The 13,867-nt window shown below is 46.0% G+C and overlaps 1 protein-coding gene across 1 annotated transcript in view; it reads right to left on the bottom strand.

The window, feature by feature from the left end:
* VIPR2 (vasoactive intestinal peptide receptor 2) overlaps positions 1 to 13,867 on the bottom strand; it is a 68,538-nt gene that overhangs the window by 10,415 nt on the left and 44,256 nt on the right. Inside the window, exon 6 of the mRNA XM_070477979.1 lies at positions 1,665 to 1,803. Coding sequence (XP_070334080.1) covers positions 1,665 to 1,803 — 139 coding nt within the window. The remainder of the gene's footprint in view (positions 1 to 1,664; positions 1,804 to 13,867) is intronic.

Genomic DNA, 13,867 nt, shown 5'->3' with positions numbered 1-13,867 from the left:
GGAGACTTGCAGCGTCCACAGGTGCAAAGAGCAAGCAAACAGGAGATCTTACGTAAACATGAGGGCTGGGGAAGGAGGCTTTGCCACCTCTGTGGGCCTGGAGCCCGGAGCCCTCACTGCTTAGCGAGCGGCAGAGGTGAGGCCGCAGCCACTTGTGTGGTTTCGTGTCTGTATGCCAGCACACTCACGGACGTGGGCTCCCCCAGTGCCGCTCAAAGCCCCTGTCCTCAGAGCTGTCCTTCCAGGGTTGGAGCCAAACTTTCTCGATGGGACGGAGTGTGAACAGTGTGTGTGCCAGGGTGTGAGCACATGTACACGTGTGTGTGTTGACGGGCTCTGCTAACTTCCCTTCCTCCTGCTCCCTCTCCCCCACTAACCTGGACTGTGGAGCCCAGGACCCTCAGCAAGGTCAGGCCCCCGGTCCAGCCTCCTGCCCTCCTCTGTGGGACTACCCCTCTTTAGATGTTTCAGACCTCTGAGTTTGCCCCCAGCGCCCCAGGCAGGTGGGACTCGGGGCAGGGACACCCAAGTTCCTGGCGCCCCCCCCCACCCCGTCCCCCACCTCCCTCAGCCGGGAGCCAGCCAGGTCCTCTGTCTACACAGCATGAGAGCATTCTGCTCGGGTCAAGGGCCTGCTGTCCGTGGGTCCATCAGGTTCACTACGCCTTTAATGAAGGAGGAGCTAAGTAAGGAGGGCTCCTTGGAGCAGAGCTCTGAGTAAGGCGGGGAAGCCACCCAAGATTTCTCAGTGGGAGGAGAACAGGGTCTCCCCACTCCTGGCCTCTGGGGGACCCCCATCTGTGCAGAGGAGACTCCATCCCGGGACAAAAGCCCAGGGCTCCCCTTCCACCTGGGTGGGACGTCCGGGTGGAGGGCCATGCTGCTGATTTTACTGTTGCATTCAGTCCCCACGCCTCACAGCGGGACTGTCCCCAGGGGTATATTAACCTGTGGCTGGGAAGCGGCTGAAGCTATACGGTGTGCAAAAGGCTTTATAGTCTTAGAAAGACCCTGACTCAGACCTCTTCCTCTTCCGAGAGGAAGGGAATCAGCAGATGGGTCCATCCATGCGGGATGTAGGCGGAGAGCCAGGTCTGGCACCTCGTGTAAGAGCTGATATCAGATCTGACCCGGCGCCGTGAGGAACCCCGGAGGAGAGGAGCACGGCCGGCGGTGTGCTCAATGAACGCGCCAAACTGAGCTTCGTCCTAAAGGCCCGCTAAGTCCACCGCAGAAACTACCGGGCGATCCCCTCGCGGCCCGGTCACCGCACTGCGGCCCGAGCAGGGGCCGGGGCCGCGCTCCCCCAGGTGGTACCCGCCCAGCCAGCTGGAAGCATCCACCGCTCAGAACCCGGGACATGGCATCGCGCGTGCCCACCTGTGTCCCCTTCTTCCAGCCCCCAGCTGCTGCTGGTCCCCAGCAGCGAGTTCGGCTTTGCCCCGGTCAGCGCTCGGGCCGTGAGCTGCCAGCGGGCAGCGCCTGTGCCCCCACTCGCGGCGCCCGCCGCCCTGAGATGCTCTGAGCGCAGGCCGGACACCCTCCGCCCCCCACCCCAACCGGGGCCACAGTGAAGCCTGCTCTGAACCTCATCCCAGACGGAGGTTGGTGGCGGGGCGGGAGCTCACAAGGCCGCCTGGAGGCCCCGGCCCCGGAAGCCTTACCCAGGAGGGCAGGTTCGGGCAGTGTAGCCTCTCGGAGCTCGAGTACAGCACGTCGTCCTTGACCAGCACCGAGACGGCCCGCAGCATGAAGGACAGGAACAGGTTCAGGTGGATGTAGTTCCGGGTGCAGTGCAGCTTCCTGCGAGGTGGGGGCGCGGGGAGGGGGGGAGGGAGGATGGGGACGGGGACGGGGAGGGGGGGAAATGGGGGTCATGGAAGAGGGACGAGATGGAGAGTTAAACACTTCAACAGACACCCGTGTGGCTTTAATCTTAAAGCTTCTTTTTAATGGAAGTGAACAATGTTGGAGAAGAGTCTTGAGAGTCCCTTGGATTGCAAGGAGATCCAACCAGTCCATCCTAAAGGAAATCAGTCCTGGGTGTTCACTGGAAGGACTGATGCTGAAGTTGAAGCTACAATACTTTGGCCACCTCATTCGAAGAGCTGACTCATTAGAAAAGACCCTGATGCTGGGAAAGATTGAGGGCAGGAGGAGAAAGGAACGACAGAGGCTGAGATGGTTGGATGGTATCAACGACTCAATAGACATGAGTTTGGGTGGACTCCGGGAGTTGGTGATGGGCAGGGAGGCTTGGCATGCTGCAGTTCATGCGATTGCAAAGAGTCGGACATGACTGAGCAACTGAACTGAACAATTTAAGTATTCCTTGCATATTTAAGATGTTTTCAGCTTTGCATTATGGTACACATTTTTGTGTATCAATATTGCCCTTTATTTCTGACTTTGTGCCTTAGAGCAAAGTCCTAGAAACAGGATTTTGGGATAAATGTATACAGCACAGCCACGGTGTGTCTGAGCCTGCAGAAGGACACCCCACTTCACAGATGTGAACACCACGCGTCTCTGCAGCAAACTTCCTGCAAGACCCACCTCAAACAACCTGTCTTTGAACTTAACTTTATGTAATATTTGCTTCTTTAAAACATGTTAAGAACATTTTGTTTATAATCATTTTACAACACTTAAATTCTGCTTTGGAGAAGACTTAATTAGATATTTGATTTAACTCTGACTTTTAATTGTTTGGAGACAAGCTGTTCCTCACAAATGTACTTCCAAGATCGTTAAACCATTACATTAACTCCTTAAGTTGAAGTAGAGTTTACAAATTTCAAGGATATTAACAAATATATTCTAAGCAGACTTGCACCTGTGGCTCCATAGAGAAACTTACCTGACCTCCCTCGCATGTCAACTGTGATTTAGAAAGCTGTCTATGGAGCTCTGGGGGGCAGCTGCGGCGGCTGGGACCTAGAGGACTGGGGCCCCGGTGAGGAGGGAGCGCGGGCACTGCAGCCTCCTCTCATCTCCTGGCTGAGGGTTAATCCAGGTTTCAGGGCAGAGCGGTGATTAGAGAGCAGAGGCCCAGAGCTCGTGACAGCGTCCCCGGACGGAGCGGACAGCAAAAGACGCTAAGGGCTTCCAAGGCAACAGGGTGGAGGGAAGGAAGCCACAGGGAGCCTCAGACTCTGCAGGCAGCAGGAGGTTTTCCTTCTCTTTCTTCCATTTCCCAAGGTGCTCATGTGTTGGATGGGTAGAAGGATTCCTAGGTTTTCATCTTAAACCCCTAAAGAGCTGTGACTTAGGAATAATGACAAACCAGCCTTCAGAGAGCCTAAAACACGGCCTTAGATTGACTCAATCCCTGCCTGGCTCAGGCTTGTCTGCCCATCTTGCTAGAAAGAGTAAATCCTCTCTATGGTAAGATGCCATCTAAAGCCTCTATGATTTAATTATATGTAACTTCAATAATCAATAAATATGCCAGAAATAGTACCAAATGATCAAATGCAGTTAACAATGGAAAAACAAAAATAAACCAGAGACTAGAAAGAGATCCAGATACTGGCATTTTAAGACATGACTATAAAATGGCTCTGATAAATATAGCCAAGAAAATTAGAGGATGGTGACCTAATAAATATTTGCCTTTACTTCTGACTGAGCGCCGAAGAACTGATGTTTTTGAACTGTGGTGTTAGAGAAGACTCTTGAGAGTCCCTTGCACTGGAAGATCAAACCAATCAATCCTAAAGAAAATCAGTCCTGAATATTCATTGGAAGGACTGATGCTGGACCTGAAACTCCAATACACTGGCCACCTGATGTGAAGAACTAACTCACTGGAAAAGACCCTGATGCTGGGAAAGATTGAAGTCAGGAGAAGGGAAAGACAGAGGATGAGATGGTTGGACGGCATCACCAACTTGATGGACATGAGTTTGAGCAAGCTCCCGAAGTTGGTGATGGAGAGGGAAGCCTCGTGTGCTGCAAAGAGTCAGACACAACTAAGTGACTGAAATGATACTGATTAGAGGATGGAATTAATTGTAAAAATCAAATGGAAAATTCAAAATTTTAAAAAACCCATGAAATTAAGAATTAAATAGCTGGGTTTAAATATTATATTAGACACAGTAAAATAATAGAGTATTATTATAAGTTGGAAAACAGATTGGTAGACTATGTCTCAAGTCCTGCATGCACGTGTGCTCAATCGTGTCTGACTCTTTGCAACCCTATGGACTGCAGCCTGCCACGCTCGTCTGTCGATGGGATTTTCCAGGCAGGAATACTGAGCAGGTTGCCATTTCCTCCACCAACAGATCTTTCCAACCCAGGGATCAAACCTGTGTTTCTTGTGTCTCCTGCACGGACAGGATTCTTTACCACTGAGCCACCTGGGAAACCCATGTCTAAAGTAGAGAGAAACAAATTAATGGAAAATATAAAGAAACAAGAGGAAATGTACAGGAAATGTTGAAAATATTTATCATGTGAAAATGGTGTTTCAGAAGGAAAAGAGAGAGAGAACAAGGTAGAAGAAATATTTGAAGAGCTGCTGGCCAAGAATTTTTGAAACTGATGAAGTATAATAACAGATTAAAGGAATTCCACTAACCCCAAGAAGGAGGATTGCAGAGAAAACCACACTAAAGCCCATGACAGCAAAACTGCTAAAAACTGAAGACAAAGAAAGAAATCTTCCAAGGACCCAGAGAAAAAGACTCATCCTTCAGCAGCATTGTGGTGAGACTGGCAGCTGGCTTTTTCAAAAGAAATAATGGTGTACATCTTTAATGTGATGAAAGAAAGTAACTGCCAACAAAGAATTCGGTACTCTCAAAAATATCCTCAAAAGTGAAGGCAAAATTAAGATGATTTCAGGCAATCAACAACCATGAGAATTCATTGCTGGGAGGCCTGGTCTCCTAAAAAGAGATCTTCAGGGAGGAGGAAGATGACCTAGATGGAAACATGAAGATGCAGGAAGGAAAGACAGACAGATGGGCAATTCTAAACAAATTCTGCCTTTGAAAATAACAAAAATAGTGATCATGCATGTGGCATTTAAAATATGTGCCCAATTAGAATATAGAACAATGACACAGAAGTCAGGAGGGCAAGGGGAAGGCTTGAGCTGCTGGGAAGAGATGGGAATAGTAACTGGAGGCTAATGCATGTGAGACACGGATGCACTTTGTTAACATGAGGTGAAAACCAGAGGAAGAGTCACTGAAGATACGACTAACAATCCAAAAGGGAAACACTGGAATAATAAAAATACTCGACAACTTAAAAACAAACACGAACAGAGTGCAGGGGCCGCGGAACAGCCGAGACAACAGCGAAGAGATGGAAGCAGACCGAAGCTCCAGCTTGTCGGCAAGTGGTTGGAATGTGAGTGTAAGATGCTGTGTGCGACTAAAAACAGACGGAAGTAAATAGCAAGTCTCAGTTACATGGAGCTTATAGAACACTCAAATGTAAAACAGGGATATATCTTGCAGATATCAAATAAAAGAAAGCGGACATAACTACACTAATATAAAAGTAGATTTATTTTTAAGACAAGGCACATTACTAAACACGGACAGCTTACAGGAAGATAAAACATGAAATGGGTGTGCCCCTAATAACATAACCTTGAAATATATAAAGCAAACAGTGAAATAAATAGATGGAGATATAGTTAAGTCCACAATTATAGTTGGAGATTTTAATACACGTCTCTCAGTAACTGGTAGAACAAGTGAAAGTGTTAGTTGTTCAGTTGTGTCAGACACTTTGTGACTCCATGGACCATAGCCACCGGGGAAGTAGTTATGCAAAATAGTAAAATTTAGAATATTTAAATAACATGATTGATAAATGATGTAAATGATATATGTAGCACACAAACCAATAACTGTAGAATTTGCATTGTCTTAAAATGAAAATGAAACTTTGACTAATTTCAGAGGATTTAATTTATGTGGTATGCTCTCTGATTACGAGTTAAGCCAGAAATCATTAGCAAGCTGAATAGAAAACTAATAACAGATTGGAAATTAAACTATACACTTTTATAGTTAAAAGATAATCAAAAGAAGAGTTTAGAAAAACTAGGACTAAATGATAATGAAAAACACATCTTTAAGCTTGAAAGATGGGAATGAAGCAGGTCTGAGAGGGAAATTTATAGATATAAATAAAAGCAGTTTAAACAAAGGAAGGCTGAACATCTAACTTAACAAGCTAGAAAAAGAACACCAAATCAAAACCAGAGAACACAAAAGGAAGGAAATAATAAAGATAAGAAGGCATGTCAGTAAGTCAATAGATAAGCATACGAGAGAAAAAAGTCAAAAGCTGGTTCTTGGAAAATACTGATAAAACTTTATACAGTATGATTCATCAAGATACAAAGAAGGAAAATAAAAATGACCAATGTTGTTCAGTTGCTAAGTGATGTCTGACTCTTTGCGATGCCGTGAACTGCAGAACACCAGGCTGCCCTGTTCTTCACCATCTCCTGGAGTTTGCTCAAACTCATGTCTGTTGAGTCAATGATGCCATCCAACCATCTCATCCTCTTCACCTCTTCTCCTCCTGCCCTCAATCTTTCTGAGCATTAGGGTGTTTTATAATGAGTCAGCTGTTCTCATCAAGTGACCAAAGTATTGGAGCATCAGCTTCAGCATCAGTCCTTCCAAAGAATATTCAGTGTTATTTCCTTTAGGGTTGACTGCTTTGATCTCCTTGCAGTCCAAGGGACTCTCAAGAATCTTCTCTAATACCACAGCTCAAAAGCATCAATTCTTTGGTGCTCAGCTTTCTCTATAGTCCAACTCTCACATCCATACATGACTACTGGAAAAACCCTAGTTTTGACTATATGGACCTTTGTCAGCAAAATAACGTCTCTGCTTTTTAATATGCTGTCTAGGTTTGTCATAGCTTTTGTTTCAAGCAGCAAACTTCTTTTAATTTCATGGTTTGCAGTCACCGACCACAGTGATTCTGGAGTCCAAGAAAAGAAAACCTGTCACTGTTTCCATTGTTTCCCCATCTATTTGCCATGAAGTGATGGGACCAGATGCCATGATCTTAGTTTTTTGAATGTTGAGTTTTAAGCCAGCTTTTTCACTTCCCTCTTTCACCTTCATCAAGAAGCTCTTTAGTTCCTCTTCGCTTTCTGCCATTAGAGTGGTATCATCTGCATATCTGAGGTTGTTGATACTTCTCCTGGCAATCTTGACTCCAGCTTGTGATTCATTCAGCCCAGCATTTTGCATGATGTACTCTGCATATAAGTTAAATAAGCAAGGTGACAATCTACAGCCTTGATGTACTCCTTTCCCTGTTTGGAACCAGCGTGTCATTTCATGTGCAGTTTTAACTGTTGCTTCTTGCTCTGCATACACGTTTCTCAGGAGGCAGGTCAGGTGGTCTGGTATTGGGTCTCTTTAAGAATATTGCACAGTTTGTTGTGGTCCACATAGTCAAAAGCTTTATCATAGTCAATGAAGCAGAAGTAGATGTTTTTTTGGAATTCTCTTGCTTTTTCTATGATCCAGCAGATGTTGGCAATTTGATCTCTAGTTCCTCTGCCTTTTCTAAATCCAGCTTATACATCTGGAAGTTCTTGGTTCATGTACTGTTGAAGCCTCATTTGAAGGATTTTGAACATTACCTTGCTAGCACGTGAAATGAGCACAATTGTGCAGTAGTTTGAACATTCTTTGGGATTGGAATGAAAACTGACCTTTTCCAGTCTTATGGCCATTACTGAATTTTCCAAATTTGCTGGCATGTTGATTGCAGCACTTTAAAAGTATCATCTTTTAGGATTTTAAATAGTTCCACTGGAATTTCATCACCTCCACTAGCTTTGTTTGTAGTACTGCCTCCCATGGCTCACTCGACTTCACATTCCAGGAAACGACTCTACACATGGACATCATCAGACTGTCAATACCAAAATCAGATTGATTATAATCTTTGCAGCTGAAGATGGAAAAGCTCTATACAGTCAGAAAAAACAAGACCTGGAGTTGACTCTGGCTCAGATCATGAGCTCTTTATTGCAAAGTTCATGCTTAAATTGAAGAAAGTAGGGAAAACCACTAGGCCATTCAGGTATGACCTAGATCAAATCCCTTATGATTATACAGTGGAGGTGACAATAGATTCAAGGGATTAGATCTGGTAGAGAGAGTGCCTGAAGAACTACAGACGGAGGTTTGTGACACTGTACAGGAGGGGGTGAACGAAACCATCCCCAAGAAACACAAATGCAAGAAGGCAAAATGGTCGTCTGATGAGGCCTTACAAATAGCTGAAAGAATAAGAGAAGTGAAAGGCAAGGGAGAAAGGGAATGAAATACCCAACTGAAGGCAGAGTTAAAGCCTTCTTAAGTGAGCAATGCAAAGAAATAGAGGAAAACAGTAGAATTGGAAGGACTGGAGATCTGTTCAAGAAAACTGGAGATACCAAGGGAACATTTCATGCAAAGATGGGCACAATATAGGACAGAAACGGCAAGGAGCTAACAGAAGCAGACGGGATTAAGAAGAGATGGCAAGAACACACAGAACTATACAAAAAGGTCTTAATGACCCAGATAACCATGATGGTGCGCTTACTCACCTATAGCCAGATATCCTGGAGTATAACATCGAGTGGGCCTTAGGAAGCATTACTACAAGCTGAGATGACCAATACCAGGAGTGAAAAAGGAGATATCAGTATAGCTCTTACACACATGAAAATATGATAAGAGATATAAAGATAAAGATGAAATGAACAGATTTCTTGAAAAATACAGCTTATAATTAACATAAAGAGAAACAGAATTTGAATTATCCTACGTCTGTTTTTAAAAACTCGAACCTAAAAATAAAACCTTCCCACATGACAATTCTCCATCCAGATGGCTTTCCTGGTGAATTCCACAAACACTACAGAGGAAACAGGGCCTTATTCAACCTTCTCTATTTCACAGAATAGGAAATAGGGCCACTAGCTCACTCACTTGTGGGCCAGCATAACTGTCACAGCAAAGCCTGATTTTATAAAAAAGGAAATTATAGATAAATTCATGAATGTAGACATAAAAATTTTAAACAAGATATTGGTAAATTAAACCCAGCTACATAGTAAAAGGATAGTACATAGAACAACCAAATAGGGTTTATTTTAGGAATGAAAGGGAGATTTAATATCAGAAAATCTCCCTATATAATTTTTCATATTAAATGAACTTATGAGAAAAATCACTTACTTATGTCAATATATGCAGAAAAATTATCACAAAATTCATGAACTATTCATGATTAAAAACTCAGAAAACTGGAAATTGAAAGGAGTGTTCTTAATCTGATAAAGAGTATCATCAAATATATCTGGAGTGAGTTTCATGCTTTACAGTGAAATATCTAAAACTTCTCCTCTGAGCTCAGAAATAAGGAAAGGTGGTCTGCTACCATCACTTCTAGTCACTGTACTTCACCAAAACATGAGTTGCACATAGAAGAATCCAGGTGAATTTACATAATAATTATAAAATTTATAAATTAAGCAAGGCCGCTGAAGCAAGATTAGTATACAGAAATCAATTCCTTTTCTAGAAGGTTAATACACAAATATACACAATAGCATAAACAAGGACTTTGGCATAACTATCAAAAGATGTCCAAGATATTTACTCAAAAGACCACAGAACAGTATTGAAAGAAATAAAGAAAGTCCAAACCAATGGAAGGAGCTACTAAAATCACTGGTTGGGTGATTTCAAACGGTGAAGATGTCCAGTCTATCCAAGCTGATCTACAGATTCAATACGATCCAAAATGCAATCCCATCCGTTTTTTTTTGTTTTTAATGGCTACTGACAAACGGATTGATTAAGATTCACATGAACATCCAATCTCTTCGTAAGGAGAAAGAAGAGTTGACAGGCTTACATTGCTGGGAATCAGGGCTTATCACAAAGGCACAGAGGCTACAACCACGCAAAAATGGCAGGTGACAGATGAAGGGGCAGGCGGGAGAACCCAGTCCCTCAGTGCACAGTCCTGAAGACACCTCTGTGGTGCGCTGGCACAGGCTGGCTTTCCAGCTAATGGTCTTGGAGAAACCGAATACACACACGGAGAAAGCACGTGGATCTCAATCCCTATCTCACACCATCCACAAAAATAAACCTCCCACGGATCATAAACCCAAACACAAGAAGTTAAAAGAATAAAATTTCTACATTGTAACAGGCTCAGGAAGCTCTGAGCGTAAAGACAAACAGTCAACAGACTTCATTAAAATGAAGAACTTTCACTGATCAAAAACCTCATCAGGGGAGTATAAAGTTGAACCACAGTGCTGGAGATAGAATCTGTAATCCCCAGAGCTGACAAAAGGCTGCACTTCAGAACTCCTAAAAATTATCTTTAAAAAAAATAGCTGAACAGAAAAATGAGCAGACACTTGAAATGGTACTGCAAAAAAAAAAAAAAAGAAAAGTTTCCAAACATATTATATCATGATCCACCAAGGAAATGCAAATTAAAAACACAATTCTATATTATACAGACCCAACTACATGGCAACATCTTTTAAAACTGGGATAACAAATGGTGGTGGGAGATGGAGTAGAAGGAATCTTCACTCAGCAGGTATGAGTGTGCAGCACCCAGAGAGACACAGTGTGTGCATGGCTACGGTCAGGAAAGACGTATAATTATAAAACAGAGGGGAATACCAGGGAGGCATGCACACACACACACATCTGAAGAAGTGTGTACACGTGTGCGGGAGGCGACACATGAATGTTCACAGCAGCACTGCCTATTGTTAAGCAGTTACCCCAGCTCCATGGACACTGAATGAATAAGTCAGCTGTGTTATCTTCACACAGGACAACCACAGCAACGACGTGAGTCAAGCTCCCTGCAAAATGCTGAGTGAGGAGCCCAGAGACTGGGCATTCCTTCCGTAAGTTCTAAAAGAGGCAAAATCAGCATGTGCAGTCAGACCTCTGACTAGCAGTCACCTGCTGGGAAGTGGGAGCTGATGGGTGTGCAGTGTCCCAAGCCCGGCTCCTGGCATTGCCCCCGCTGGACCGCAGGGTCTCAGTCGTGAAGGCTCTTCCACATGTGTAACACGCCCACAGGATATCAGCAGTGAAGTCTGTTCCACATGTGTAACACGCCCACAGGATCTCAGCAGTGAAGTCTGTTCCACATGTGTAACACGCCCGCAGGGCCTCAGCAGTGAAGTCTGTTCCACATGTGTAACACGCCTGCAGGGCTGCAGCAGTGAAGTCTGTTCCACATGTGTAACACGCCTGCAGGGCTGCAGCAGTGAAGTCTGTTCCACATGTGTAACACGCCTGCAGGGCTGCAGCAGTGAAGTCTGTTCCGTGTGTGTAACACGCCCGCAGGGCCTCAGCAGTGAAGTCTGTTCCGTGTGTAACACGCCCACAGGGCCTCAGCAGTGAAGTCTGTTCTGTGTGTGTAACACGCCCGCAGGGCCTCAGCAGTGAAGTCTGTTCTGTGTGTGTAACACGCCCGCAGGGCCTCAGCAGTGAAGTCTGTTCTGTGTGTGTAACACGCCTGCAGGGCCTCAGCAGTGAAGTCTGTTCCACGTGTGTGTAACACGCCCACAGGGCCTCAGCAGTGAAGTCTGTTCCGTGTGAGTAACACGCCCACAGGGCCTCAGCAGTGAAGTCTGTTCCGTGTGTGTAACACGCCCGCAGGGCCTCAGCAGTGAAGTCTGTTCCGTGTGAGTAACACGCCCACAGGGCCTCAGCAGTGAAGTCTGTTCCGTGTGAGTAACACGCCCACAGGGCCTCAGCAGTGAAGTCTGTTCCACATGTGTAACACGCCCACAGGGCCTCAGCAGTGAAGTCTGTTCCACATGTGTAACACGCCCACAGGGCCTCAGCAGTGAAGTCTGTTCCACATGTGTAACACGCCCACAGGGCCTCAGCAGTGAAGTCTGTTCCACATGTGTAACACGCCCACAGGGCCTCAGCAGTGAAGTCTGTTCCGTGTGAGTAACACGCCCACAGGGCCTCAGCAGTGAAGTCTGACCCGTGTGTGTAACACGCCCACAGGGCCTCAGCAGTGAAGTCTGTTCCGTGTGAGTAACACGCCCACAGGGCCTCAGCAGTGAAGTCTGACCCGTGTGTGTAACACGCCCACAGGGCCTCAGCAGTGAAGTCTGTTCCGTGTGAGTAACACGCCCACAGGGCCTCAGCAGTGAAGTCTGACCCGTGTGTGTAACACGCCCACAGGGCCTCAGCAGTGAAGTCTGTTCCATGTGTAACACGCCCGCAGGGCCTCAGCAGTGAAGTCTGTTCTGTGTGTGTAACACGCCTGCAGGGCCTCAGCAGTGAAGTCTGTTCCACATGTGTAACACGCCCACAGGGCCTCAGTAGTGAAGTGTGTTCCATGTGTAACAGGCCTGCAGGGCCTCAGTCACAAAGTTTGTTCCGTGTGTTTAACACGCCCCATGACTGCGTGAACGGATTCCTGAAGGTGAATGGGGTGAATGTGGTTGTGGATCAGACCCTGCCGTCCCCCGTTCAGCAGCAGGGCCTCCTTCTTGAGTTGCTACAACTGGGACCAAGAGCGCTCTCCTGGTGGAGGTGTTCTAAGGACCAAATTCTTAATCATGACCCTGACGAAATGCACAGCACAGGCTGGAGCAATCACCGCAGCTACTCCTGGGCCCATGAGGACGGGCCCGTGAGCACATGCCTGGACCCCGGGATGTGGTCCGGAACACACAGACTGACCGCCCACGACTCCCACGCAGAGCTAGGCCCTGCGCCGGCACCCAAGTCTGCACGCCCTTGGACGAAACGAGATGCTCCCTCTCTGTCTGTAAAGTAAGGTCGTGGTGGCTCGGTCCTTTCTTAGCCTTTGGGCTGTTTCGGAGAATAAATATTTGGTGACTGCAAAGAAGTCTGTTTCTTGGGTGTAATGACCAAGACAATGGGGCGTGTTGTTTTTATAACGTGGATTTTAGAATCAGCTCAGTCTCACAGCTCTCCGGGGGTGGCGTGAGCAGGTGGAAGGTGGAGCCCAGCCTGCAGCCGTTACACGCAGAGCCAGTGGTGCAGTGACCGCCGCTGCAGGCACGTGCTGCCCGTGACCAAGAAGTGTCACCTTCAGGGGACGAACGGTGACAGTGTTTGATATGCATAAAACCCCGAGGGTCTCCTCGTGGGCCACGACCGTGCTTGCAATAGTTAAATAGGCCATGAAGTACAAGTCGGAGGCAAATTGTTGATGTCAGTGTTGGCTGCTCAGTTGTGTCGGACTCTTTGCGACCCCATGGACTGTAGACCGCCAGGCTCCTCTGTCCATGGAATTCTCCAGGCAAGAGAATCAGAGTGGGTAACCATGCCCTTCTCCAGGGCAATGTTCCTGACCCAGGGATCGAACCTGGGTCGCCTGCATTGCAGGCAGAATTTTTTACCAGCTGAGCTACCGGGGAAGCCCTACACTGATGTCAAGTATATGGACTGCTTGAGATAGGAGCTCTTCAAAAACAAGCTGAGTGTTTTCTCATTCAAATTACCCTGTGCCAGCTTACCTCCTTAAATCGTTTTTTTTCCTGTATTAACAATTTCAAGATTTTAAAATGTACAGTAAAATATAGAAGATGCAGAGCAAATAGTAATAATATTATATCAGTTTTTAAAAGAGGTTTTTAATCATATAAAATGACAGGTCTTTCCTACATTTTTCAAAGTGCAGTTCTGGATTAAAGGCACTGCCTCACTCTTCCTGAGAATTATCAGCCACCTGTCACATCTGACATGCCCGAACCAAGAGAAGCACAACCTCACGGCTGCTAGGATCTCGTCCACACACTCCACTGCCTTTACTCACTCATTTTTCTTCCAAGAAT

The sequence above is a fragment of the Odocoileus virginianus genome, chromosome 1, assembly GCF_023699985.2.
Source record: "Odocoileus virginianus isolate 20LAN1187 ecotype Illinois chromosome 1, Ovbor_1.2, whole genome shotgun sequence".
In the NCBI taxonomy this organism is placed as follows: domain Eukaryota; kingdom Metazoa; phylum Chordata; class Mammalia; order Artiodactyla; family Cervidae; genus Odocoileus; species Odocoileus virginianus.
This window is presented reverse-complemented; position numbering and strand designations above follow the sequence as displayed.